The 27,948-nt window shown below is 46.3% G+C and overlaps 1 protein-coding gene across 2 annotated transcripts; it reads right to left on the bottom strand.

Annotated features, from left to right (window-relative positions):
• Window positions 1–403: 403 nt before the first annotated feature.
• On the bottom strand, window positions 404–27,948 carry LOC147896630 (RAF-like serine/threonine-protein kinase 24). 2 transcript variants are annotated; one of them, XM_087381842.1, is made up of 9 exons: window positions 27,740–27,948; window positions 24,859–27,531; window positions 24,667–24,774; window positions 24,399–24,551; window positions 24,119–24,282; window positions 23,856–24,003; window positions 1,210–1,332; window positions 1,044–1,131; window positions 404–946 (listed from the first exon to the last, which is right to left on the bottom strand). In XM_087381842.1, exons 1-9 carry the CDS (start codon window positions 27,827–27,829, stop codon window positions 750–752), a joined length of 3,744 nt encoding a protein of 1,247 aa, XP_087237968.1. In that variant the 5' UTR covers window positions 27,830–27,948; the 3' UTR covers window positions 404–749. The 2 variants fall into 2 exon arrangements, with proteins under 2 accessions (XP_087237968.1, XP_087237969.1); XM_087381843.1 differs by lacking the exons at window positions 404–946; window positions 1,044–1,131; window positions 1,210–1,332 and having other exon boundaries at window positions 23,902–24,003; window positions 24,103–24,282.

The following is a 27,948-nucleotide window of genomic DNA, read 5'->3' as shown; positions in this document are numbered from 1 at the left end:
CACTTTCTGTTTGAAGATATCCAATATTCTCCATTGACATCAGTAAAATCTTGTCTCTAGAACTTTTGCTCCATAAGTCGACACCTGTTCCTAATTTCTTTAAAACAGGCTTTAATATAAATATCTATTTAAGTCGCCATCATCGCTTGTCTGCAATTGTACTGATTGGACTTTGAACCGAAAAACAACAGATGTTCAATAATAGGATCAGTCGAACTACTTCGAGAAAGTCAGTGTCTGCACTTGTACTGATTGAACTTCAACCAAACAACGACAGACGTCAATAATAGGATCAGTTGAACCACTCCAATTCCATGGTCACACAAAACGTACTCTTTTAAAAAGTTAGGCTACCCTTCTTACTCCAAGAAACTTGTGTAATATGGTACGAGATTCTTTTCTGAAATTTCAATTGGCATGACGTATACCGGCAAACTATGTGATCAATAATATTAATAAATAGAAAGTTACAAGGATTAGTAAAAACAATAGGCACAGGGATCATTCAGCAATGTTCTCCCTCCTGGTCAAAAGAAGCCCAGTATGTGTGCAGACCATAATAGCTCACTATCTCAACGACTTTGGATAGCTCTTTGGTAGCCTAGAAATGTGTTCTACATGTTGACAAGCAGAAGTGATTCTAACTATCATTTGTCCAGTACTGTACTGGAAGCTTTATGATGATTTGCTGGCAGAAAATAATAGACTTTGGCTTCATCTCCATTCTGCCTCAAACAACATCACAGTTACTAGCTTCCAGCAGTCAGTGCCTGTCCTTGTCCCCTTGTATTTAGTGTTGCTTCCATTGCTCGAAGGTTTCCAGCAATCTCTGTAAAGGTTGGCCTTTCAGCGGGGTCAGCTGACCAGCAGCTTTCCATCAGTGACCTCCATTGAGGATCGCACCATTTAGGAATTGGCGGCCGTAATGTGTTATTGACAATGCCTCCTATCAATCATGAATTTACATTTAAGATATACCCAGCTAATACAAATATGGAAGCAAATGTATGAATCAACTGCAAGGTACAAAAACTGTGTATTACCAATAATGGCCCCGTAATGCATGTTGGCATAGGGCTCTTCCCCTGTCAGAAGCTCCCACAATACTATGCCAAACGAAAAAACATCAACCTGACAGCATAAAAGAAGTAGAGTGAGTATTCGTACTTAAAGATATACCAACACACCACACACAATGCTAAAATCCACCTTCTCAGAAACCAAGCTGCTGCTGCCATTCAATAATTCTGGTGCCATCCATGGAAGGGTCCCTCTTACGCCTCCTGAAACCATAGTCTGTTGTTTCACCTTTGACAAGCCCAGATCCCCAACCTGTGACATTGTGCACCAACCAATGTATTTAATGCAAAACCTGAATTTCCCCCACAGTCTGAACAGTCTTGACTGATGATCTTTTTCACAGCTCTTTAAAGGAGTGTGCACATGCATGGGGGGGTATGCACATAATACCACAAGCAAATCCGCATCTTTAAAGAAGTGTGTGTGCATGCATGCTGAGTACGCGAGCATGTGTGCGAGTGTGTGTGCATGTTTTTGTGCACATATTCGCATCTTCTTATGGATGGCATAGCATCACTCCTCCTAGAACTGCAACCTCAGCCTGGGAGGGCTGTCATCATTCCAGGCAATATAAAAAGCAGGCACAACACTAACAGAACAGGCATGCACAACAGCCATACAGCCACACTTCCAACAGTTGGAACAGCAACTGACACAAGCCTTAATAGGCAGCAAGATAAGGCCAATTATCCCAGCAGAAGCAGCATGGGGCAATTCAATGTGTTTGGGGCAGACTCGAGTCTCCCAAAAGTCACAATAAACAGGGACCAACTGGAAGCCTATGAGTTGTCTTTGACCAGGTCTATTAAAGCATGGGTTTGTGCTTCTATTCAGCATCAGTTAGCAGCATCAATCAGCCTCTTCAGTGAGCAGCACTGCTGCATCGTTGAGTTCAGCAGTATCCCTTAGGTCATCCCAAGGAGGATTTCTCAGTTGTACCATTGTATTGCCGCTGCAGCCCTAGTAGTGGCTTAGCTGTATTCTTTGTAGACCTGGTGATTGTCAAGGCCATAATCAATAATGCACATCCCATGCATGTAACAATGTGTGTGTGTGTGTGGGGGGGGGGGGGGGGGGGGGGGGGTAGAAGTCACTCTGTACCAGAGGTTTACATAGCTGCTGGGACTGTTTGGAGCAGTGGCTGCATGGAGGAATCACCCTGAAACACCTGGGACTGTACAAGACTGATCTGTGTGGAAGAACAGCCAGAAAAGAGCACTGCAAGGGCCTATTTATGGCCCTGACAGTAGGCACTTACTGCAGGAACTCATCGCAGGTCAAGCGGCAGCCAAAGGGAGGTTCAGATCTGGTCAGTGGATCTGACAGACCAGTCGGTGCACCACAGGCCCAGTTGGCCAGTTAGGGGCAGTTCCCAGGCTATATAAACCCCCGCACCTTCCATAGTCAACACAACATTCACTGAATCCCTTTTGCAAGGCAGCATGTGGACTGCAGAGAAGTGTGGACTGTTCTACAGAAGAGACATCAGCATTGTAATCACCTGGGATTACTGTTTCGTACCCAGCACCTTGTCTGGAAGTTCATGCTCTGTTAAGAGCTGTTATTCCCCCTTTCGTGGATGAATAAAGACTGAGTTGTCTTCTCTGGAGGGCTTTTACAAGGGTTTCAAATGTTCTATGCTGGTCTCTCTCTTCTTCTCTTCTATCTGCTCTAGATATCTCTTTGTGAGTGTGTCTAGAGTGATTGGGGAAGGGTTTCTGGGATTAGTCTGCTGCATGAGGTTTGATTTATTCATGCCTTATTTCTCTGACATGATATCAGAGCATACATCAGATCCCTTGTTTCCACTCTGAAGGAAGGAGTCCCTCCACGTTCAAAGGCGACCACAATTCAAAGGAAGGTGTGTGCTGAGCCTGTTTGGTTGCTACAGCAAGTTTTATATTCATTTCTCTGTAATTTTCTGAAGCTATGACTACAAGACTTCCGGTGCTAGTGCTTTGGCTTGTGGTGCTGGTGCTACTTCCGTCCCTACAGTTACTATTTCCACAACCACACCCTCTACGACAATTCCAAATTTCGAAGAGGCAGGGAAGCTTGAAGGACAAACTATCCCATTTGAAAGGTGAAGACCTCTAGCATCTAGTCGCTAGGACGCTTTAAAAGATCACAACAAGGGTGGATCCGATGCCCACAGACATCAAGGATGTTTCAGGAAACATTGCCATGGCTGTACAGACGAGCTTGAAGCATGGGAAAACAAAGATGCGCAAGCCCTTGCACTAATCATAGACTCTGTTATTCCACATATTCGGACTGCTGAAACATCAAGTGACGCGTGGATGGACCTGAAGGATTTGTACAAGACAGACAACACCTCCAGGATCCTATCTTTCCAGTATCACTTGTTCAACGTGAACAAGGAGGGGAGGGATTAAGTACATGGCCATCTCATGAAGGTGAAGGTGGTGAAGGTGGTGAGAGATCAGCTGGTTTCAGTTGGTCAGAAATTGGACTCAATCCAGTTAGCAGTGCTCATACTTGGGATGCTTCCGAGGAGTTTCAAAAGCTTCGTGACTACTATGACAACAGGAGAGAGGACCAGACCTATGACATTCGAGGAGTTAGGCCGCTTGTTGATGCAGGAGGAGGCTAGAGAGAAGCTCTTTGACGACAATAATGACAAGACATTTTTGGCAAAGGACAAAGTCAATTCCAACAAGGGGAAGGCTAAAGGAGACTCCAAGGGTGAGAAGTCCGAGGATGCAAAAAAGAAGGACAAGAAGTGGCTCTACTGCGAGAAACTTGGCCACTTCGCAAAGGATTAAGTCAGATCAAAAAAAGAAAAACAAGTCTAAGCCTAAGGAGGAGACCAAATCTAAATCAGCCAACGTGACTACAAGAGAGCTTTTCTTGTCATTGAAAATTGCTCATCTTTTGCGGTGACTGAAGGCAAGCAAGGCTGGTATGGGGACAGCGGAGCTTCACGACACATTGCCAACAAGAAATCATGATTTAAATCATGGAGCCTCCACAGTGACAGTGGGGGACAGCAAGACATGCACTATCAAGAGTGAGTTTGGAGATAAAGAGGTAATCTCTGGTGTTCTCTATGTGCCTGCTCTTTGCAAGAACTTGCTATCTATGAGTCAAATGTCCAAGAACAGGATGAAGGTAGAGTTCGATGACAAGGAAGTCATCGAACAAGGAAGTCATGGTAGAATTCAAGGAGACCAAAGAGATCGTGGCTCAAGTAGTTGAAGAGAATAGGCTGTATAAGATCAATGCACAATTGGCCTCCAAGCTATAGCATGAGAGACTTGGCCACATCAACTACAGGACATTGTCAAATATGGTCGATGGACTTCCGCCGATTGCAAGGATGAGGTCTACAGGGCATGGAGGCAAGCAACGTCGGGACCCATTCCCGAAGGAGGCCACACGGAGGGCAAAAGCCCTGCTGGACTTGGTGCACTCCGATTTATGTAGGCTCATGTCAACAAACTCATTTGCAGGTTCTTGCTACTTTTTGACTTTCATCAATGATTGTAGCAGCATGATTTGGGTATATTACCTAGCTAAGAAGTCTCAAGCATTTGATAAATTCAAGGAGTGAAAGGCCAAGGTAGAAAAGGAGTAAAAGAAGGTTTTGAAGATATTCACCACTGACACGCGGGTGTTGGAATGGTCACCTCCCCATCCGTAAGCCCCCAAATGAGGAGAGCGTGGGGGAAGGAGACCTAGGGCAGAAGATGCCCAGAGAAGAGAAAGGGAGGGGGACTGCCACATGGGCAGCACCTCACACAAAGCAAGAAGGGTACCTGGCAAGTCGTGGAGCTCCTGATATACAGGGCAGACACGTGGACATCAGGGACCTGCAGCAGCCTGATTGCGCAGGGATTTCCAGCAAGGACAGACGACGCAGCAGTACGGAAGGGTACGGTATGCATACGTGGCTGTACGGGGCTGGTGAAGGCCTGGCAGGAGGCAAGGATGCTGCAGCAGGAAGGCGCCTGCATGAAGAAAGATACGGGGCAGATGGCAGAGGCTATGGGCAGGAGTACAGCCTGCAATAGGATCTCCAGCAGCAGCAAAGGGCAGCCTAGCAGCAGCCCAAAAGGGCCTGGCTAGGGCCCTTATATAAGGCTGGGCCCTTGCCTTAATTGGAGGGCCAAAGGCCCTAGAAGTTTGGGCCAAAGGGCCCCGGTTTTAGAGCCCTTAAAGGGCTGGACCAGTAGCAGACTGGTCGGCCAGTATGAAGCTGGCTGGTCAGTTTTCTACAGCAAGCCTTAGGGCCTATAAAAGGAGAGGCTTGATGCCTCACAAATCATCCAGCAGCCAGCAGTTCCAGGGCAGAAAGGAGCAGCAGGAAGCCTACTCTCTGGGCCTATCTACAGGAGGTGAGAGAGTGCAACAGGTGCTGCAGACTTAGCTCTAGGGAGAGGCTGGACCTTGGCTGTCTTCTAGGGCAGCAAGGTGCTGAGATCATCACACCTTCTGGAGCAGCCATTCACAAGCAGGTTGGAGCAGTGGAACAGGGACCTGTGTGCTGCAGACAAAGCTTGGCAGGGGCTGCCCACCTAGGCTGATTCACAGCCAGTAAGGTGGAGAAGAACACACTGGACGGAAAGTCTACACAAACGCTCGAGGTGGAGCACACGCGCTCGAGTCTAGAGATAGCCAGCAGATAGGAGGAGGACCCGGTGGTAAGATCAGAGGACCACACCATTGGTGGGACTCTGGATCTATCTCTTTTGTATTGTGTCCATAGCTTTGGACGGAAATATATTATTTTGGTGGTTTCTCTATCTGGCTGGATCATTGTCTATCGATGAGTCTGCACATCTATGTGATGCACATTAAGTAAAGAAGTTTGTGATTCCACATCCCACATGCACACTATGTGAGCTCCAGGGCATTACTATAAGTCTTCCGCTGTGTGTACCCTCTGTTGGGTCATTTCTAACAGCGGGGACTACTTCGGAACCATTCGACGCTTTCTATAAGAAGCACAAAATCAAAAGACAACTAACCGCTCAATATAATGGGGCTATAGAGAGGAAGAACCGTGTGATAGTAGAAATGGGGTTGACTATGATGAGGGGGAAGCATCTCCAAGGCCTATTGGGTGAGGTGGTTAATACAGCCACACACATCCTGAACCGATCGAAGATAAAAGAAATTGAGGACAAAACTCCTTTGGGTTCAATCAAAGTCCATCGGATGCTAACCTGTATCTCTTCTCAAAGGAGGGAGAACGTTAATGGTAATCTTGTATATAGATGACTTGATACTTAAAGGAGAGGATCTTGCATGTCAAGAAGCTTCTGATGGAGTTAGAGCTGACGGATCTAGGTCTTCTTTGTTACTTCCTTGGGATAGAAGTCAAGCAAAAAGAACAAAGCATCCAATAATATAGACATGGTCGAGAGTCAATTGATTTCATCAAGGAGTAAATCATCATCAAGGTTAGATTTTTGAATTTTGATTTTTGGGAAGAATTAATGAAACCGGTCCCAAAAGAAGAGGGAAAGGGTATCAATGAAAACATGGTGATCTAAGTTTAGGTTAGTGCAAACTTTTGGAAGCACTCCGAGGAAAATTGTCTCCGCTAGGAGACCTTTAGCTCCTCGAACATGCAATAGTGGTTCTTCTAGCCAGGTGTCCTACTGAAATCTGGCTCCCTTCACGGCTCTCTCCCAGTGATCATGAAAATGAACTGCTCTCAGGTGCTACGCTCTGCTGGTGGCATCTCAAAGAACGAGGCACCGCCTTGCTTGTCTTCCCCAAACTCTAGGTTGTTGAAGTCACCTCCAACAATCCAAGAGTCTACATCCAAAAGACACTCTCACAGCCTCCTCCAAAAGGCCGAGCGGTGCTGTCTACACGCTGGGGCATACACGTTCAGGATCCCAATCCTGGACTCTCCCGTCCGAGCTCCCATCCAAACTGCCTGTCCTGGAATAAGCTCGCCCTGATCGTAGACCTCTGAAGCCAAAGGCTGTGAGACTAAGATGCAGACCCCTCCGCTCCTTCCTACTACGCGGGACCACTCCTTTGGACCTCTCCCTGGGAGAAGGTGATGACGTTGTCTAATGTCTGCGGCTGAAAACACGTACTCTTGAATCATAAGGATGTCCACTGCCCTCTGCAACTCCTGAATATCAGGTACTGCAGCTGGCTACAAACACGATCGTGGAGCCCGTGTACATTTCAACTCACTATGGTCCAGCTCATAAGGACGGGGGAGTCGAGAACAAGGCTCTTTTGTGAGTGAGTGCCTATCCCAGAAAGACTGCCTTGTGTGACTTTGCCGTTCCTGCCAAAAGAAATCGCACCTGATCCAGGAGCCTGTTGCAGATTGTGATTTCTGTCAGAGTGTCTTCTTCATATTGCAATTTAATCTCCAGGTGTTTTGGGCTGTTCCAGGTGGCTGCGACTTGTTCCAAGGCGTTCCAAGTGATTGCGACCTGTCCAAGCTGCTATTGGAGGTTGCAATTCACTTTCACGCTGTCCAGACTCTGCAAGGAAATTATGATTTGATTTTGGGGAGCTTCCGGGTGTTGCTGCTCATTTTGAAAACTTTCCAGGCGTGGATGTCATCTTCTAAGCTGCATTTGGGACTGTATGTAAGAAAACAATACGTCTATGCTCAACAGATAACAGGATCTCGTACGCAAGAGAGAAAAGCAGATAGTATGGAGAATCAAACTGATACAATAGATGGCGCTGCCTCCCAACCGTGCACTCCTGTGAAAGAAGCTTCGATGGCGAGCTGAAAACAGTAGACGGAGGCTGGATACTAAGGAATCAGGGTTGCTGTAGCCAGTGATGAAATGGGCTTCACGGGCTTGCTCTTATATAGCCACCAGTCATAGTCGGTTAGACCCAATTGGGTGACCGACCCAGTCCGCCCAAAACGGTCGACTGGGAGTCGGTTCCGAAATAGGCCACCGACCACATGATAGAACCGTGACGTAAAGTAGAGCAACTGACCTACAGTCTCCAAACGGGCCCCGCAACCCGAGAGTGGACTGCTCCGAAAAATGCTCCATCTACCCTCAGTGCGGTCAGTCATGGGATGCCTTCCCGCACTTGCATGTAGCCTAGTTGGCAGTGTGCCAACTCCGTCCAACCATCAGGCCACACATGGCCCCTATCTCGTATCCAAACCAGGACCTACCGGATAACCGAGCTACTCAAATGCCTTCTCCTCATATGGGAGGCTTACAAGTAGAGTTAGCTGGTTCCCGCGTAGTTACACGAGAGTGGAGCGTTGATATCTAACACCCCCCTCAATGTCCACCCGCAAGTGAACTTACGTTTTCGGCCCAATGCCAAGTCGATGAAGATGCCTCTCCAACAAGTCTCTTCCAAGAGCCTTCGTGAAGATGTCCGCAGCATTCTCTGTAGTCGGACAGTACACCAAGTCGACCTCTCCATCCATGATGAGCTCGCGTACAATGTGATATTGAATCTCAATGTGTTTTGTGCGAGCGTGAAACACAGGGTTCTTTGCAATCGCCATGCAACTCTGATTGTCACATGATAACTGCATAGGCTTGTTCTACACTGCACCCATGTCCCCAAAATCCTCCTCAACCACACCACCTCGCAAGAAGCAAAGCATGCTGATTTGTACTCAGTCTCGGTAGAAGAAAGAGCAACTGTGGGTTGCTTCTTACTGACTCATGACACAGCTCCAGATCGAAGTGAGAAACAGTAACCTGTCACTGATCTCCTGCTGTCCACGTCTACTGCCAACTCCGAGTCACAAAATCCAATCAAGATGTTGCCCTTGATATAGGTGATGCCATAATCAAGTGTGCCTTTGATGTATTTCAACATCCGCATCCCTGTCCTCCAATGGTTCTCCCGGGGCTTATTGAAAAACTTGTTTAGTACACCAGTCACAAAGCTGATGTCCGACCGCGTGTTGCACAAGTAAATCAAGCTGCTCACAAGCCTTCTATACTTCGCTTCGTCCACCAGTGGTGATGAATCCTCATTTGAGAGCTTTACGTCAACCTCCATAGGGGTGCCAACTGACTTACACTCAGCCATGCCAAATGCCTTCAGTATCTCTCCAGCATACTTCAGCTGTGAGATGAAGATCTGTTTTGACTCTTGCCAAACTTCAATCCCCAAACAGAAATGCATCAGTCCGAGGTTTGTCATTTCAAACTCTCTTCCTAGCAAATGCTTTATCTGCGAGATCTTCTCTTCATGGTTCCCTGTTATGACAAGGTCGTCCACGTAAAGGACCACGATCATACACCTGTCTCCTCTGAAGATATACAAATTTGAATCAGACTAGCTCCTCCTGAACCCGTTTTACATAAAGTAGGCATCAATCCGTTGGTACCACGCTCGTGGGACCTGTTTCAGCCCGTAAAGTGCCTTCTTCAGTTTACAAACTTTACCTTCTGAACCGGGGATCACAAAACCTGATGGTTGTTCCACGTATATCTCCTCCTTGAGATTCCTATTCAGAAAGGCGAATTTTACATCCATCTGAAACACGGACCAACTTTCCTCGACAACTAAAGCCAAAACACTGCAAATTATGGTTAGTCGAGCTGTGGGAGCAAAAGTATCCTGATAATCAAAACCATGTACTTGTGCGAATCCTTTTGCCACGAGCCGAGCCTTGTACTTATCCAACATGTCGTCGGACTTGTACTTGATCTTGTACACCCACTTGGTGTTGATTACCTTGCGTTTTGGTGGATGATCCACAAGGTCCCAAGTATTGTTCTTCATTATGGAGCCATACTCTGACTGCATAGCCTCCATCCACCTATCATCACCATGTGCCTCTTCAAGACACTTGGATTCATCAGCACGGATCACCTCTGTCATCAAAGCGTAGTTGACCAAGTGTTCCTGCGCTCTTCTTTGCTCCTCTAGTCTCTTAGACCGGCGGTGTTCGGATGGTTCCTCCTCAATGACTGAAGGTTCTCTACCGTCCAAAAGCTGTTACCCACTTTGGGAATGACCGTTGCCGTTGTGGTTCTGCAGTCTCTTCTTCATCTTCTTTATCTTGAATCCTCCCAAGCACCGTTGGGGAAGTTTGGTCTGCTGTTGGTGGTGGTACTGGATGGATATCCTGGTCCTGAATGTCTGGAAAGGAAGCATCCTCCTCCAATTGATGCGGCTATTCTGAGAAGACAACATCACGACTTACTATTACCTTCTTGGTAATAGGGTTATAGAGACGATAACCCTCCGCCTCTTCACTGTAGCCCAAGAAAATACACTTCCGACTCTTCGGTTCCCATTTGGTTCTGTTAGCATCAAGGACATGCACAAAACAATCACATCCAAAAACTCTGAAATATGCAGCTGAAGGTTTCTTACCAGAGAAGGCCTGCAGTGGAGTCATCCCATTCACAACCTTCGTGTAGCTACGATTCAGAATGTAAACTGCCGTGTTCATGCTTCAACCCAAAAAGTCTTTGACAAATCTTTCCCTTTCATCATACTCCTGTCTATTTCGCAAATGACGCGCATCTTGCACTCTGCTACTCCATTTTGCTGTGATGTATGTGATGGGGATTTTTGCCTTTTGATCCGGTGACTTTTGCAATAACTTTCAAATTCAGTCCCACCTCTGTCTGATCTCAACTTCTTCACCTTCCTCCCCGATTCTTTCTCGACCATTACATGCCATTCCTTGAACTTACTAAAAGCCTCGTCTTTAGTCTTCAGGAAGTATATCCATATCCTTTTACTATAGTCGTCGATCAGCGTCATGAAGTAGTAGAAACCACCCAAAGCTTCCGTCTCCATCTTTCCGCAGGGGTCCATGTAAACGAGCTCTAGAGGAGCCTTTACCCTACTGACCTCTTTAGGAAAGGGCTGCCGATGCTGCTTGCCCATCATGCAAGCTTCACATACATCGGACAGGTCTGTAATTTCTTATAGGTCTGCAATCATTCCACTTTTATGCATCTCCTTCAAAGAACTAAGGTTTAGATGATCAAACCTCTCATGTCACAGCTTAGTGTTCTTCACATCGGCTCGAGCACTGAAAGCTGAGAGTTCGTAAATGTTGTTGCGCCGTGTACCTTTACCAACGACCTTCCCTTAAAGGTCCAGAATCTGTGCACCATTCTTATCGAATTGAACTTTGAGGTCACGATCCGTGATCGCAGAAACGGACAAGTTCCTCTTGATATCTGGCACATAAAGAACATCGCACAACTCTTTTACAACTCCATCTGACTTGAGAGCAATCGTATCTTTTCCTTTTGCTGGACATTTTGCATCATTGCTGACTGCTACCAAGATGTCATTCCCTACCGACTGTAGAGGTATACCAATCCTTCCGACTGATCATGTGGCGCGATGCACCACAGTCAATGATCCAAGGTTCATCCGTAGGTACATGAACTGCCTCCGTGCAAATCTCCTCAATTGCTACGAACAGCTCTACTGATATTGCCTGCACGCTGTTGCTGGACTCTTTCTTTACTCCATTCTTCTCATCTGCAATCTTCTTCCGGCACTCATTCTGCTTGTGCCCTGCCTTGTTGCAATAGAAGCACTTGATCTTCTTCTTTCTCTTTTTATCATCAGAAGAAGATGGGTTACCAGAGTCCTTATCCTTACCTTTCTTTGATCCAGTCTAGAAAGCCGAATCTTCTCCAATTCTCGTCTTTTGACGCATCTCCTCCTCCAGAAGCATCGCGCTGAAATCCTCAAAGTTGGACGGATTTCTGTTCTGCGTATTCAGCGCCGTAATAAGACCGTCGTACTTTGGTGGGAGAATCCGTATGCACCTTCGTGCTAGATTCTCGCTGGTGATGGTGATGCCAATCGCAGTCATCTGATCGCGCAGATTCTTCACCCTAGTGATGAACGTCTCTGTCGCTTCAGATTCAGACAATTTCTCGTTCGCCAGTTGAGCCTCCAGATTTTGAATCCGCATTTGATTCGTAGTCTCGTACTGATTTTTCAAGACCGTCCATGCCTCCTCCGCTGTGGTGACATGTTGAATTAACGCCATGACGAAATCACTTACACTGCAGATAATAGAACACAGCGCATCTGCATTTCTTCTTGTCCACGCGAGAATCTCATCTGCAGTTGGTACTATCTGTTGTCTTGCATTGACTGGATCCGGTCTCGCAACCGGTCTCACGTCCACTCCAGTAGCAGTATCCCAAAGCTCGTATGTGCTCACGATGATCTTCATCTTGCAGTTCCAGAGTGGATAGTTAGAGCCGTCCAACTTTCCGCTTTCGCCAAACGGTGGAATTCGTAGTCTTGCGAGTTAGGCCATCTCTCACAATCTGCTCGCAAACAGAAACACACTACCAAATCTTCTTGCTAGAGTCCAAGCTCTGATACCATGTAAGAAAACAATACAACGTCTGTGCTCAACAAATAACAGGATCTCGTACGCAAGAGAGAAAAGCAGATAGTATGGAGAATCAAAATTTGATTACTGTAGAACTGATACAATAGATGGCGCTCCTGTGAAAGAAGCTTCGATGGCGAGCTGAAAACAATAGAGGACGGAGGCTGGATACTAAGAAATCAAGGGGATTGTAGCCAGTGATGAAATAGGCTTCACGTGCTTGCTCTTATATAGCCACCAGTCGTAGTCGGTTAGACCCAATTGGGTGACCGACCCAATCCACCCAAAACGGTCGATTGGGGATCGGTCTCGAAATAGGCCATCGACCACACGATAGAACCGTGGCGTAAAGTAGAGCAACTAACCTACGGTTACTGTTCGGCCCACAGTCATCTGAGATCATCTGGGACTTCAAACGGACAAATGCTCCGTCTACCCTCAGTGCGGTCAGTCATGGGATGCCTTCCCGCACTTACATGTAGCCTAGTTGGCAATGTGCCAACTCCGTCTAGCCATCACGCCACACATGGTCTCCATCTGGTGTCCAAACCAAGACCTACCGGATAACCGAGCTACTCAAATGCCTTCTCCTCATATGAGGGGCTTACAAGTAGAGTTAGCTGGTTCCCGCGTAGTTACACGAGAGTGGAGCATTGATATCTAACACTGTAATCAGCTTTCCTGTGTAGGATCTAGGGTTTTCCAGCCCCGATAACCTAGCTTCTGAGGATTCTAGGTAGAAGGAAGCTTGCTTTTTGCCTGCTTTTGCCGTTCTCGGATTGGTTGCAGGCTAGTTATTGCGTTTGGGTTTCTTTCCTCACAAAGAAAGGTTGATTTATGTTGTTGGGTAGTGACCAAAGAGGCTATAGATTGAGGCAACCTGTCTAAAAGTGCTTTGTAGAATTGATTGCATCAGAGTTTGGTTGTTGAGGGCTTGGCTGCAGTTGTGCAACCATGTCTGGATGGTTGGGCACTTGGTTGTGCAATTGCAGGTGTGGCATAGACAGTGGATGCTTTTGGGGTCTCTGTTGCATGCTTTGGTTGGCTACAGACACAGTGGGAGGCTTAGAGCTAGGCAAGCTTGATTCTCGGGTTGAGTGGCAAGGGTACGGACTATTTATAGGTCTTCGCTATTTTTGGCGCTGGGGCCCAAGTCTATAAAAGGGGCCCAGGGGGTTCAGTTCTCAGTGTGCAGTTGGGAGCAAGTTTCGTTCCCAGGTGCCAAGTCTGATCCTGGATTGAGTCGCGGACGCACGCCTGCATCTTAGCGTAGCCCAAGGCCCAATGGCAGATCCAGGGCTTCACAGCGCCACCTGGTGGTATGGGACACCAGGCTGGTTTGGATCTAATTGGGAGTTCGTGCCAGTAGCTCAGCTCATCGCTCGAAGGGGACATCTCCTGATTCGGGATCGCATCCCGTAGATGTCATGGTTGGGTGGTGAGCAACCTGCTCAGTTTCTCACGTGGTGTGTGCTTGTTTTGCAGATCAGAGGTTTCAAGAGTGCGGGGTTGTGTCAGTTGGTATCCGAGCCAGCTCCTGAGGTAGGAACTTCTGATGCGAGAATTTTTGACGGATTCTTTCTCCAGGTATGCCCTAAAATTCGAAATTTGCTGCTGAGAATTCTGCTGAGTTCCTGGGTTAGCAGGGGTGGTCAGGATGTAGGAAAAGGTAGGAGGAAGAAGGAGAGAGTTTCGAAATTCCTGAAGGGTGCTGAGAGAAAGGGAAACGTAGAAGGAAGAGAACAGAGAAGAAGGAAAGAGAGGCGATGTGACCATCAAGGGCTGCGGGGGAGGTGGTGATGGGACGCCATGGCTGGTACAGTTTTCGGCCATTGCTGGGAGGGGCGCAAGGTGCACGAACAGGGTGCGGCCACCCTGGGAGGTGTGTTGCTTTTTTCGAAAAAGCACCACCCTCCAAAGCTGGGAGGGTGGGCCTTTTTTTGGAAGCAGGGCTTCCTAATTAGGCTGCCCTGTTCCCTATATAGATGGGCAGGGTTCCAGCCCAGCCATAGCCTTGCAAACAGCCTCACTGCGCCATCGAGTGGCGAGATAGCCTGCGCCAGCCGTCCGTACCCCTGCATCATCAGCCGCCGTACAGCCTGCGTCAGCCGCTGTACGGCCTGCGCCATCAGCCGTACGGCTTACGTCAGCCGCCGTACAGACTGCATCAGCAGCTGTATGGACCGCGTCAGCAGCCGTACAGCCACGTCAGCCGTCCGTACGCTGCAGCCGGCATCGGGTTCAGCCAGACTCCGGGATTATTGCGCCTCCAGGTTCGCTAGCTTCAGCATCTCCTTCCGTCAGCATCTCTAGGGACGGTTTTCCTCTGCTCCATTCTCCTTTTCGCTTCGATTCAGTCAGTTATTTCTCTCAGTTTATATTCAAATCAGATTTCAGTTATGTCTGATTCTGCAAATCCCGAGTTCACCATGGGAGAGCAGGATTTGGATTACACTCCTGTGGGAGAGGAGGATCAGGGTCTTTATGATGACCTGATTACGAAAAAGGCCTTCAGTGAATTTACCACTGCTCTGGATTGAAAATTCGAGCAGGTTAATGCAAATCAAACGGGGTTGACACAGCAACTCCAAGGGATTCAGGCGACTCTCACTCTTCTGGCTAGCACTGTGCAGGCACTCACGCATGTGGATGCCATGGCTTCAGTGCTAGGCCCGAATATAACTCCAGACCCTTTTCCGGGAGATCAAAAGTCTCGAACGAAGGAGGTAGTTGACACTTGGTTACACAAGTGGCAGGTACACTTTCAATTCCACCCATACCCAGATGAGAAGAAAATCCAGCTTGCAGCCGGTTTCATGTCAGGTAAAGCCTTGCTATGGTGAAAAGAACTCCAGCCTAAGCCAGATACATGGACAGATTTCGAAGGAATCTTCACGAAGGAGTTCCTGAAGAAGGAGGACGATTATGATATCGTTGGCAAGCTTAAAGCCCTCGATATGTCAAAGCTAAACTTGTCCTTTGAAGTTTATCTTCAAAGATTTCGGGATCTGCAAACCAGAGCCACAAAGATGGATCCAGCGACCTTGTTAGGTTTCTTCGTGGATGGTTTGCCAGATTCATACAAGTTGCAAATAAAGAACAACAAATGCACAACGTTGCAAGAGGCCATGAATTATGCGCGCATTTATGATGATACCATGGCCGGTGCCAAAGCAACTACAGTTTCCGACACGAGTGGAAAGAACAAACGCAAGTTCTTTCAGCCTACGACTGGTACCGGGGAGACGAAGTCTACGGACAACGCCTCCAAGAAAAACTTGACTCGAGCAAAGAATGGTCGAGCCCGTTTCCTTCGCACATTGAAGCTCAAGAAAGAAGGACGTTGCTTCTATTGCGAGGAGCGGGGCCACACCAAGAATGAGTGTCCAAAGCGGAAGCGAGGATCCTGTGTGAACTGAGTGAAAGCACTCATGAAACTTTGCATCTGTGCCTTTAATAAATCCACATCCTCCTCATCAGTGCGATCTTCCGGATGCTCAGCAACATGTTGGGACTCCTCTCTTGCACCCTGATCATCATCATGAGACTGAGACATTCGCTCTTCCTCTTCCTCTTCCTTTCCAGTAAGACTAGAGATCTCTCCCTGTGAGACATTTATTGAATACTATGTTGTCTTCACCCTAGTCTACTGGACTTGCACCAAGCCAACCATAGGCTTCCCTTTTGAAGAAGTTTGGTGGATCCCGGCAATGGAACCACTGAAACCAGCCTTAACAACTTAAAGGGTGGTATGATCTACTTAATTACAGCATACATAGTAAATTGACAAATAATTATGCACCACAGATTAAATCACATGGGAGCTAGAGCGCTCGTACTTAGATACAAGGACATTGATTGGCCCCAAACGTCGGCGCCCCTTGTGGTATTTATTTAACATTCATCTGAAGCTAAATGGATGATTACAAAGGTCTCTGGGAAGCTGCACCACAGGCAAACCAACGCCCACACTCCCCCGTCCAGTTGACACAACCCCGCACTCCTGAAACCTCTGATCTGCAAAACAATCACACACCACGTGAGAAACTGAGCAGGCTGCTCACCACCCAACCATGACATCTACGGGATGCGATCCCGAATCAGGAGATGTTCCCTCCGAGCCACGAGCTGAGCTACTGGCACGAACTCCCAATCAGACCAAACCAGCCTGGTGTCCCAGACCACCAGGTGGCGCTGTGAAGCCCTGGATCTGCCACTGGGCCTTGGGCCACGCTAAGATGGAGGCGCGCGTCCGCGACTCAATCCAGGATCAGACCTGGCACCTGGGAACGAAACTTGCTCCCAACTGCACACTGAGAACTGAACCCCCTGGGCCCCTTTTATAGACTTGGGCCCTAGCGCCAAAAATAGCGAAGACATATAAATAGTCCGTACCCTTGCTACTCAAACCGAGAATCAAGCCTGCCTAGCTCTAAGCCTCCCCAGGCTACCTGAGCTAGTCCTGTGTACCTAGTACACGTCAGATACCAATCCGTGCACATGACATACTCCCCCTCCTCTAAGAACTCACTCCTGAGTTTGCTAAAAAACCCGGAAATGTTCTTTGGAGGTTTTGTAATGTCTCCCATGTTGCATCCTCCTCAACACGATCCTTCCACTTGATCTTGTATTCCGTGATAGATCGATTGCGAATCTGTCTGTCACGAAATTCAAGAATACACTCAGGTTCGTGGGGAATAAAAGTCAAATCTGTAACTTCTATTATCTCGTGAGGAGAAACAAGTTGATCATCCGCACCTAAAACGTCTTTCAGTCTACTGACATGAAAGACCGGATGAACTTTAACATCAGGAGGTAATTCTAGTCGATATGCAACTGGTCCAATTCTTTTAATGACCTTGAATGGGCCACAGTATTTGGGGGATAATTTCGGAACCAAACCAGTACTTAGGCTCTTGGATTCCTTGGGAATTTGCAAATATACCATCGTTCCTTTAGAGAACTCTCTATGTGAACGATGTCTATTAGCATAAAATCTGTCCCGATCTTGGGCACTTCTAATAGACTCCTTGGCAAACTGCAACATTTCCTGCATATCTAGCAAGAAGTTCTTAGCAGCATCATTTTGAATTCCTTTTAATCCAACCATAACTGGTGACTTAGGTTGAAACCCGTACATAAGCATAAAAGGACTGTAACCAGTACTAGAATGCTTTGCACTGTTGTAAGCAAATTCAATCATAGGTAGATAATCTTCCCATGAAGACTGTCTCTTAGATACATATGCCCGAAGCATGTCTTCAAGCAACTGGTTAACCTTCTCTGTACTGCCATCGGATTGTGCATGATCCGAGGAACTCATACTTAGAGTAGTTTCTAACTTCTCAAAAACAAGTGTCCAAAAGTTACTTGTAAACTTTGAGTCCCTGTCATTGACTATGTCAGATGGCAAACCATACAGCTTAAACAAGTGGTCCACAAACTCGTGAGCTAGCTGAACAGCTGAAATAGTTGTTCTAGTAGGTAAGAACCTAGCCATTTTTGTCAAACGGTCGACTATGACCCAAATGGAGTCATGACCCTTGCGCGTTCGAGGTAAACCAGTAATAAAATCCATGGAAATACTTTCCCATTTATTACCTGGAATCTATAATGGCTGTAATAAGCCCGCGCTTCTAAGGCGTTCTGCCTTAGTAACCTGACAAACCCGGCAACCTACTACATAGTTCTCAATAAATGCACGCATCTTAGGCCAATAAAAGATATGCTTCACAAGAGACAGAGTCTTATGTATACCCGGATGTCCAGCACTAGGAGCATCATGACACTCCCAGAGAATCTTGGATTTAAGGTCCGAAACATCTGGCACACAAATCTTTTCATTTCGGAACAGCAAGCCGTTCCTAATCATCCACTGACCTCCCCCGCCTGTACCATAGGTGGCACAATCCCCGAGTCCTGGTCAACCATGGAGCTCCCATCCTGGACTCTCTGCCAATAAGAACTGAAATGACTATCAGTTGCGTATAGCCCTCTCAAGGATTGAAACAGGTCTGAGGATATTTCCGTAAATGACAGAGCATTTACAAACTTAACTCGACTTAAGGCATCCGCCACACTATTCAACGAACCCTTACGATAACGTATTTCAAAATCAAAATCTTGCATTAATTCTGCCCATCTAGCTTTCCTTCCCCTCAATTCTGATCCATCACACACATACTTAATTGACTGATGATCAGTCAATACAAGGAACTTTGAACCATATAAGTAGTGTCTCCAAACCTTAAGAGCATACACTACAGCATAAAGTTCCTTCTCGAGTGTGGGCCAACGATATTGAGTGTCGTCTAGCTTCTTACTCTCGAAAGCTACAGGTCTGTCCTCTTGGAATAGAGCTGCCCCAATCGCATAATCACTCGCATCGGCCTCTAAAACATAAGGCCGGGTAGGATCGGGTAATGCAAGAACGGGTGCTTCCTTGATAGAAAACTTCAATGTTTCAAAAGCCTTGTTCATTGCATCATTCCAAGAGATCGGCTGGGTAGACCTGCGTCCACGACCTTTCAATATGTTTGTCAAGGGTGCCGTGATATGTGAATAATCAATATGTTTGTCAAGGGTGCCGTGATATGTGAATAATCACGCACAGACTTTCGAAGAAATACCGTAAATCCTAGGAAAGAACGAAGTTGTTTCACAGTCTGAGGGATAGGCCATTCTAAAACCTTATGGATACGATCCAAATCAATGCTAATACCTTTAGAAGAAATCTTGTGTCCTAAGTAAATGATCTCCTTCATAAAGAAGTCACATTTACTCATCTTGGCATAGAGCTTATGCTGTCTTAGAATAACTAAGACAATCCAGAGGTGTCCTATGTGATCCTCAAGCGTCCGACTATATACCAGTCATCTAAGAACACTAGAAAATCCCTGAACAAATCGTTCATCATCTGCTGAAAAGTAGCAGGAGCATTGGTCAAACCAAAAGGTAATACAAGAAACTCGTAATGACCATACCTAGTTCGGAATGCGGTTCTATCTATGTGTTTAGCATAGATACGGATTTGGTGATAACCCGTACGCAAATCAATCTTAGTGAAATACTTCGCTCCGGCCAAACGATCTATCAAATCATCGGAACGAGGTAGAGGATATCGATTCTTAATTGTCACTTTATTTAATCGTTCATAATCTATACACATTCTCCAGGAAGAATCTTTCTTCTTTCTTAGAAGGACAGGTGTACCCCAAGGTGATTTACTTGGGCGGATATAGCCCATATTCAGGTAATCCTGTAGCTGGGTAGCTAACTCATCCTCCTCTACCTGGCTCATCCTATAAGGTGGTACACTGATAGGTTGAGCCCCTGGGACTAAGTCTATGCGATGATCTACTGCCCGTTCTGGAGGTAAACCTTCCGGCAGTTGAGCAGGGAATACATCCTTAAAACTATATAACAACATTCTCAATTCACGGTGTTCAAACACACTTGAATCATTTTTGTTTATTACAGAGATAAGAAATGAAGAAAGCGGAATCAAAACACACTGATAGACATCATAATGAGAAGTGTTTAATATATTCCGAATCTGCATCGCAGATACAATAGGCCCCTGAGAAGAGGGAATTTTATCACACTGAATACAAAATTGGGTGTCCTTATCTATAAAAGAAAGCGTATGCTCCGTCCATCCAATCTGAATATTGTGGGTTTTAAACCACTCTATTCCGATCAACAAGTCTACATGCTCCAGGTGCATAACATAACACGTGAGAACCCCTGTGTAGGCTTGAATCCGGATAGGAAGCGCTTCAACCTTGCGATCCCAAAACAGCTTCCTAGCTGGAAGCTGCACCTCATAGCTGTGATCGCTAGGCACTGTGGACAGCCCCATCTTCTGCACAAATTTGTAATTAACAAAGTTGTGAGAGCTGCCCGGATCAAAGAGAATGTGAACCTGTTGGTCCATAACTTCTCCATAAACTCGGAAAAGATCATGGGAACCAAAACAACGAAGTATTGAAAGTGCAATTACAAGAAAGTGGGCAGGTAATGACATTTACAGAAATACCTGTCATCGAGACTTGGTTCGCTCCCTTGGCTTTGGTACCTGTACCCGCCTAGAGCTTCGGTCCAAGCACCAACTTTTGGTTCTTGCAGAAGATGCTGAATTCTGATGTACAGCTGAAGAAAAGGAAGCCCGATGATGGGGATAGGGATTTTGAAGCTAACACCACATGTCAGCTTTCAAGATCAGCCCTCTCAATACCTCTATGGTTTGCAACAACCTAATGCTATTCCGGGGCCAACTCAAGGTAATAATTTTCAGTCCATGGTTTCCGGTGCAACTAGGTTATTTTGGTGGTGGTTCAGTGTTTCAAGCCATGGTCAGCCCACAAGCCCAATTTTCGGGTATGCCTACTAGTCAAACAGTTGGGTTTCAGCCTAGTTTACAGCCCATGGGACAGAATATGATGTATGCAAATGTTGGACCAGCCCCAAGGATGCAAACAAGTATGTGTAATGCAGCAGCAGGTAACCTTGGTTTGGGAAATATGCACAATATGGGTTCTGGTCTGAATAGTACAGCTTTTCCCTATGCTGGTGGTGTGGGACATAGTGAGTGCTGCTGTCCCTTTTGCCCAAGCACCTGTATACGATAATTTGACACCTCAAGGGAAGATGAAGGACTTTAAAGAGGCTGGTGCAGCAGTAAAATTTGAGACATTCAATGGGGTGCAAGATAAACTTAAGGCTTTGATCTTTTTGCAGTAGTTTGATGCAGCCTACACAAGAGGGAATTTTACAGAGTCATCCAAAATACGCCAGGCTGCAAGTTTTCTAAAGGGGAATGCACTTCAGCGGTGGACCACTATGCTCATGCAAAACACCGCACCAAACATATGGGTAGGTTTCAAACAAGTGTTTTCAGCCGCATGGCTTACCACGACTTTTGAGGTGGATATCATGACTGCTTGGCATGAGCTGAATTCCAATAATTGCCATAATTTAGAGGAGTATAACAGCAAGTTTTGGGCGGCCTTGTTACCTGTTAGCTCCTATCGGATTGTTCCTTTCGCTGAGCAGGTTGAGAAATAATGCTGCGGGCTGCCTAAGGAGTTGAGAGACTACTGCACGAAGACTAAAGTCTCCAATATGTCTCAGCTTATCGAGAATGCTAGCACGGTATATGCTTTGATGTAGGGGAGAACTTCTGGTTCAAAGGTGGACAGAAGCAGGAATCTAAGAAGGATGACACAGACAAGAGATCTGGGTTCCGATTTTCCAAAATAGAGAAGGCTAATTGTCAGAAGGCTGCGTTTGTTGCAGGGAGGCGACAAAACAATAAAAAGGCAACTGTGTATTTGAGTCCAGAGGAGCGAAAAACTCTCTATGAACAAAAGAAATGTTTTAAATGCAAAGAACCAGGTCATGTGTCTCGGGATTGCCCTAAGTGGAATGAGGAGAGGACTGATGCAAGCAAAGGTGATCAGAAGGGGAAGAAACAGAAGACCATGGCTGGTTTGATGCCTGATGTGATCAGTGAATAGTCCCAAGGTGAGGAAACTGAGTTATGCAGAGCTTGGGGTAAGGTTCGGGATCAAACAGCCCTTATTTTCTTTGATCCAGGTGCAAAGGCCAACTTTATTTCTCTAGAGATGGCAGCGAGATTGGGCATTCGAGCCGAGGAGATGGGACCGAGATATGAAGCCGGTATGGCTAGCCCAGAGTTCACCACTCTTGACACACCTATCATAGGGAAGTTGCGCTTACATATTCAGTCTTTCGTGGACAGCAAAGACTTTTGTATTATGCCCCTTGCAAGTTGTGACGTTTTGTTGGGTATGCATTGTTGGGATGCGGTGATAGAAGCTAGGAAGAGAAAAATTACAGTTTCACATAAGGGGAAGACCCTTGTAATTGATGCAAAATTAAAAGGGGAGTCTGTCCCAGTTGTAACAGCTCCTACCATTTATTATGTAATGAAAAACCATATTTCTGCGTACATGGTTTTTGCTAGAGAGATACCCCCTGTAAATGAAGAGCACACTGTTTCTCGTTTGGAAAAGTAAAGGACTGTTTTTCTAGCTGAATTTTCAGATTGCTTTTCTAATGAGTTGCCTAGTGAGCTTCCACCAGAAAGGCCAGAGGACCATGGGATTGACATCATTCTTGGCAGTAGTCCACCCAATAAACCACCTTATACAGTTAGTGTGATGCAGCAAAAGGGGATGATTCAGCCAAGTTCATCGCCTTATTGCTATCCAGTTGTGTTGGTTTAGAAAAAGGATGGTTCTTGACGTATTGTATTGATTACCGCGCCTTGAATAAGATCTCCATTGAGAATCGCTTCCCTATACCCAGGATAGATGACATTCTGGATAGGTTGAAGGGGGGAGCTGTTTTCAGCTGCATTGATTTGAAGAGTGGGTATCATCAGGTTCGCATACGTCCAGAAGATGTGCATAAGACGGCGTTCAGGACTTCTTTTGGGTTGTATGAGTTTTTGGTTATGCCTTTCAGTCTCACTAATGCTCCTGCCACCTTCAATCGTATGATGGACAAGATCTTTCGAGACCACACAGCCTTCGTGGGTACATTCTTTAATGACATGATTATGTTTTCGAAAGATGAGGAGGAGCATCAAGAGCATCTCGCGATTGTGTTCGCTGAGCTCAAGAAGCAGAGGCTATTCATAAACTCCAAAAAGAGTGAGTTTTTCATGGCTGAGATTCATTTTTGAAGGCATATTGTTTCCAAGGATGGGGTTCTTATGGATCCAGCTAAAGTGGAAGCAATATAATACACGTAATACATCTGAGTATGTAGGACAATTTGATGTGGAAATTCCAAGTTTCAATAGTCATAACCATTGAAAGTTGAGCCAAAGATGGCTTCCTCAAGTTGTGGCAACAAATGCAGACATACAACAAACTAATGATTTATGAATTGATTCTAGATATTAGACGCACGAGTCCTTAATATGACATACACCAGTCTAAAGCAGACATACACCAGTCTATTCCATACATACACCAGTCTAATGATTTATGAATTTATTCTAGATATTGGATGCATGAGTCCTTAATATGACTTAAGGTTTGAGTGGTGCTTATCATCCTCCAAATGTCTATCCTTGACAATGCCCCCAAATTTGCAGGAACAATAGAATTAGAAGAAGGGGGGGGGGGGGGGGGGGGGGGGGGGTTTGCATGGTTGTTTGTCATGCACAAGCCGTAGTTTGTTGCTTAACTAAGAAACTCATTGGAAGCTAGCAAGATGATTGCAGTTTTATTGCTTGACTACTAGTTATATTTGTATGCTTGAGAAAGGATGTTGATCCTAACAAACTCCTCAAATTATTTAGGACAGGTAGGCAGCATCACTACAGGGCTAACCATACAAGGAAAAGAAAAGAAGCTTTTTGAAATGTCACTATTATGAAAGCAGGCAAACCCAAAACTGCAGCCTTCACAACAACTACCTTGCAGATTGGGCGTTGCGTGTCCCTTAGGTTGACAAGCAGATTTTCACATTTTATATCAAAATGCACTACGTTTTTCCCATGCAAGTACTCCATTCCGAAGGCTGCATCCATGGCTATGAGCAAGCGCTTGCGACGGTCCAATGTCCTGACATAAAATAACACACCAAGCTTGTGTTATCCAAAACTTTCAAAGTCATGTTGATGTTCCCAAAAACCGATCTGCAATCCTCCACCTAATACTTACAAGCTGCACTGTCTACCTGTCTTTCTTTTGCAAAACCTGCTTCAAAGATCCATTAACCATATATTCTGTCACAGTTGCCAAGGTCCCACCAGGTCCATCAGGTACAACGCCATAAAATGCCACTACATTAGGGTGATGTAACCTCCCTAGAAGGTATGCTTCTCGCCAAAAGTCAGCTATCTGTACAACATAGCAAGAAAGTTGGAGACGAAATTCGTGATCTCAAAGACAACTCATATAAGATGAAAGCAGCATAAAAAAGGTTCTACAATAATAATTATTGGCCAGAGAGATACCAAGCGTTCTCGCTCAGATTGTCTTCCTGTGAAACAGCTCGATTTAATTCGCTTGATTGCAACATCTGTTCCTCTCCATTTTCCGTGGTAAACTGTACCAAATGTGCCAGATCCCAATTCCCGAAGCTCTTCCAGATCAAAGTTTCTAATTGTCTACGTTGGCACAGTCAGAATTAAAATTACCATTGTCAACTTTGACTGGGTGTACAACTTTGCAACTTACAACAGCAAATGCAACAAAGGCAACCCATCGAGCATGCCTACTTACCTGCAAGCCATGGGCTATGGCTTCTGCCTCTGCAATAACAGCAGCATTGCTTGATCTATCTGGCAAAGACTCAAATCTATCTCGTTCTTCACTCTCCAGTTTGAAGTCCTGCAGCAAAAATCTATTGCATGATATATCGTAACAAGTGACCATAAAAAGTTCAAAGACTTTGCTCATCTCGAAAGGTCTCACCTCAACTGTCACTTCTTTCAACATTGCAAGGCTTAAACTGGTTTCTTCTGCGTCCTGCTCCACTTCCTGCTTTCCAGCATGTTGCACATTCTCAACTTGTGAAAGTGATGTTTCCCAAGTAGCAACTGGCAAGGTTGGAACAGGGAAAAGAGCAGAACAGAATGCTGCTACTTCTGCTGGCATAGTCTCTCCCCTTTTGTCCAAAGTTTCTTCAAGGTTACAGTCCTTTTCTTGAGCTCTGGTATCCACGTAAGTGTCTGTGTTCTCCTGCTGCCTTATTTGAGCGAATTGTTCTTTTGAGGGGGTGAAATCCTTATCAAGAACAAAGCTACTGTCTTCAGCATTTCTCTGCAAAGGCTCTAAACCACCAAGTATTGCAATTGTTGACTCCAATCCAACTGTTTCTGGCAAACGTTTTACTCCCTGATGTGGCGCCACAGGGATACCCAGGGATCCCAAGGTTGAGATACCTGCTAGTGAGGTCTCTGGAGACAAATAAGTTGATCTCAACGATTCTAAAGGCGCAACTCTACCTAACATGGGCACATCTCCTGCCAAAGCGGATGGAGGTGAAGTCCCCTTAAGATGTGAAGGGGTGTGCCCTGGTGTGCATAATGACTCATTTTCACGTTGGGCTTTCACATATGTATTGTAGCTTGCTGGTGGAAGGGAATCTTCTAACAAGGACAGGCCTGAAGGATGCACCTTCTCAAAATTGGGTAAACTGATATTGGTCTCGTCATGTTCTTTAAAAGCTAGTGACCCAAGTTGCTGCCCATTTGCAATACTCAGTGGGGCTAAGATAGACTGGCCATCAGAATATTGATCTGTCACTTCTACCAGCTCACTCTCGAGATGATTCAGGTGTGGCAACATTTCCTGTACATTATTCTCTGGGTTCAAAAAAGCCCAGGAGGCTTGTGGAGGAGCCAGGCGTGAGGCTTCACTTGTCTGTGTGCCATCATAATTATACAATGTTCGTGCATAATCCTCAACTGAGAAAGCTGCACTAGATACATGGTGCATCTGCGTTTGTGGTTGAAGTATGCCTGGTTTTATAGCCCCTTCTGTTTGTCCAATGGAAGAAGGTTCTTGTGAAACAGGATGAGGAGCAAGCCATGAAGATTGACCATCTTCATGATCGTAAAAGGCCCTTTGATACTCTTGGTCTGGAAAAGACGCAGAGAATGGCTCATGTTGCTGTCCTGGTTTTCCAGCAACTTCTATCTGCCCTCTAGGAGGAGAAGACGCTGCAGAACTGGTTTGAAAGACAGAAGCTAAAGTTTCTTGTGGGACAGGGTGAATCTCACCTGGAGCAAGCATTTGCGCAAGGAAAGATGTCTCTGGAAAGTTGTCAGTGTGCTCAAGCACAGCAGGTTCCTGATGGCTCAACGCAGCCGGAGGATTATAAAAAGGCACCCTTTGCCATTGTTGAGGCTGATGCTGGAAGGCCGTTTGCGGTGTAAACCCACTATTCAAACGTGGTTGACGCATAGAATCCATCAAAGGCTTCTGCACTGGGTGCCAGTCTCCCTGAAACTGGTTCTGTTGTAACGCACTATCAGAAGAGGGGAGGCCCCCATACAACTGATTGTCTGCCGCCTTATAATCACCAGCAGATGCCAACACTATGGGCCCTTCTTGCAATTCAGGAGGTTCTTTACTTGATATTCTGCCTTGTGAAGCTGTTACATGCATTTGGCCATCTGAAGCTCCCTTATGCCCGCTTTTCTCCACAAGGGGTCTCTGTTCAACTCTGTAGGCTTGATCTTCTCCATTTCCATACGCTGCTAATTCCTTAGGTGCATGCATTGAAGAGTTGGGAGGCCACCAACTTTCAGTGGAAGCAGAAGAACTTGCTGAGCCACCATACTCCAGGTCACGGAAATGTTCTACCCCCAAGGGAGCAAATTGATCTAAAGCGAACTCGGATGATGGATTCTTCAATGGTGCAAATTGCCCGGTAAAGGTTGAAACAGAGGGTGCAAGAGGAGGGGAATTTGGAGCCGCATCATCTTCTGATCCCGGGGTCTTCAAACTAAGAGGGTTTCCTGTAGATACAGGCTTTCCCATTGAAAACGCCTCCGACTGTGGGTTTTCAGAAACTATAGATCTTCTATCCTGTAGTTCGGCGGAATTCCAAGCACGGGGGTCAAGCCGCTCTGTTGCAGGCATGAGGTCATCCTGCTTTCTTAAAGATACTGCATTGATCGCATCAACATATCTTAGTTCAAGTATTTTGTTATCACCCACGTCGCTCAGATTGGCAACATCACGCTCGGAGGAAGGAAGAATGAAGACTCTTAGCCTAGACGATCCTTCAATAGAAGCAAGCCTGTCACACTCCTCCATCATATTTTCAAGGTCTTCGTCAGAAGAGACCGAAACTAGGGCATCAAGGTCTTCATCAGGTAATTGATATTTCAAAACAAGGTCGTGCCCATAGATCTCTATCAGTTTGCGCAGCAGATCAGCATGACGGATGTTGCGAGGAACGGAGAGCATGCGGGTTTCTCCACCCACGTACCGAAGCTTTCTGTCCGAGGGTCTTGGTAGGATTTCTCCATTGTGACTACACAAGAATTTGACCCGGGAAGCGCGAAGGTCCATGGAAGCAGTGGAGAAAATCGGATCGAACTGCAAGCGCCCAGCTCCAGCGGAGTGAGATTGGACCTGCGAAAAAGGGTAGATTTTCATTGCTATTCAGCGGAAATGGAACGTCCTCTCGCCATCTCTCCCGCTCCCTCGTGATCTCACCAAACCCCCTCCCCCGCAACACTCTCTCCCCACACCCTGCTCCGGCCTCCCATCTCTCCCCCTCCCGTCGCCTGCACCTGCTGACTACAGCCTAGCCTGGCTACGAAAGAAAAGAAGATCAAACCTTGGAGGCGGAGAGATCGGGGGGGGGAGTGGAGGGGGGGGGGCGGGAGGAGAGGAGGAGGTCATCGTGGGGGAAGGAGGCGAGGTCCATGGGATCAGGGAGAGGGAAGGGAAGCCATAGCCATTGGAGCAGAAGGAGATCCAAGAAGCAAAAAGCAAGAGGGAATGTGGAAGGTTGGACTGTGGACTGGTGTTGGAATGCAAAGCACT

Source organism: Dipteris shenzhenensis, chromosome 11 (genome assembly GCF_047967505.1).
Source record: "Dipteris shenzhenensis isolate YYH24624 ecotype China chromosome 11, Dip_SZ_1.0, whole genome shotgun sequence".
NCBI lineage: Eukaryota > Viridiplantae > Streptophyta > Polypodiopsida > Gleicheniales > Dipteridaceae > Dipteris > Dipteris shenzhenensis.
This window is presented reverse-complemented; position numbering and strand designations above follow the sequence as displayed.

Excerpts from the sequence above, each read along its gene's own strand:
- LOC147896630 (XM_087381842.1), bottom strand. The coding sequence starts at position 27,829 with ATGGACCTCGCCTCCTTCCCCCACGATGACCTCCTCCTCTCCTCCCGC. Across the intron at positions 24,775-24,858 it reads TGAAAGAAGTGACAGTTGAG|GACTTCAAACTGGAGAGTGA; the intron begins GTGAGACCTTTC and ends TTTTTGCTGCAG. Across the intron at positions 1,333-23,855 it reads CGCAACGCCCAATCTGCAAG|GTTGGGGATCTGGGCTTGTC; the intron begins GTAGTTGTTGTG and ends ACAATGTCACAG.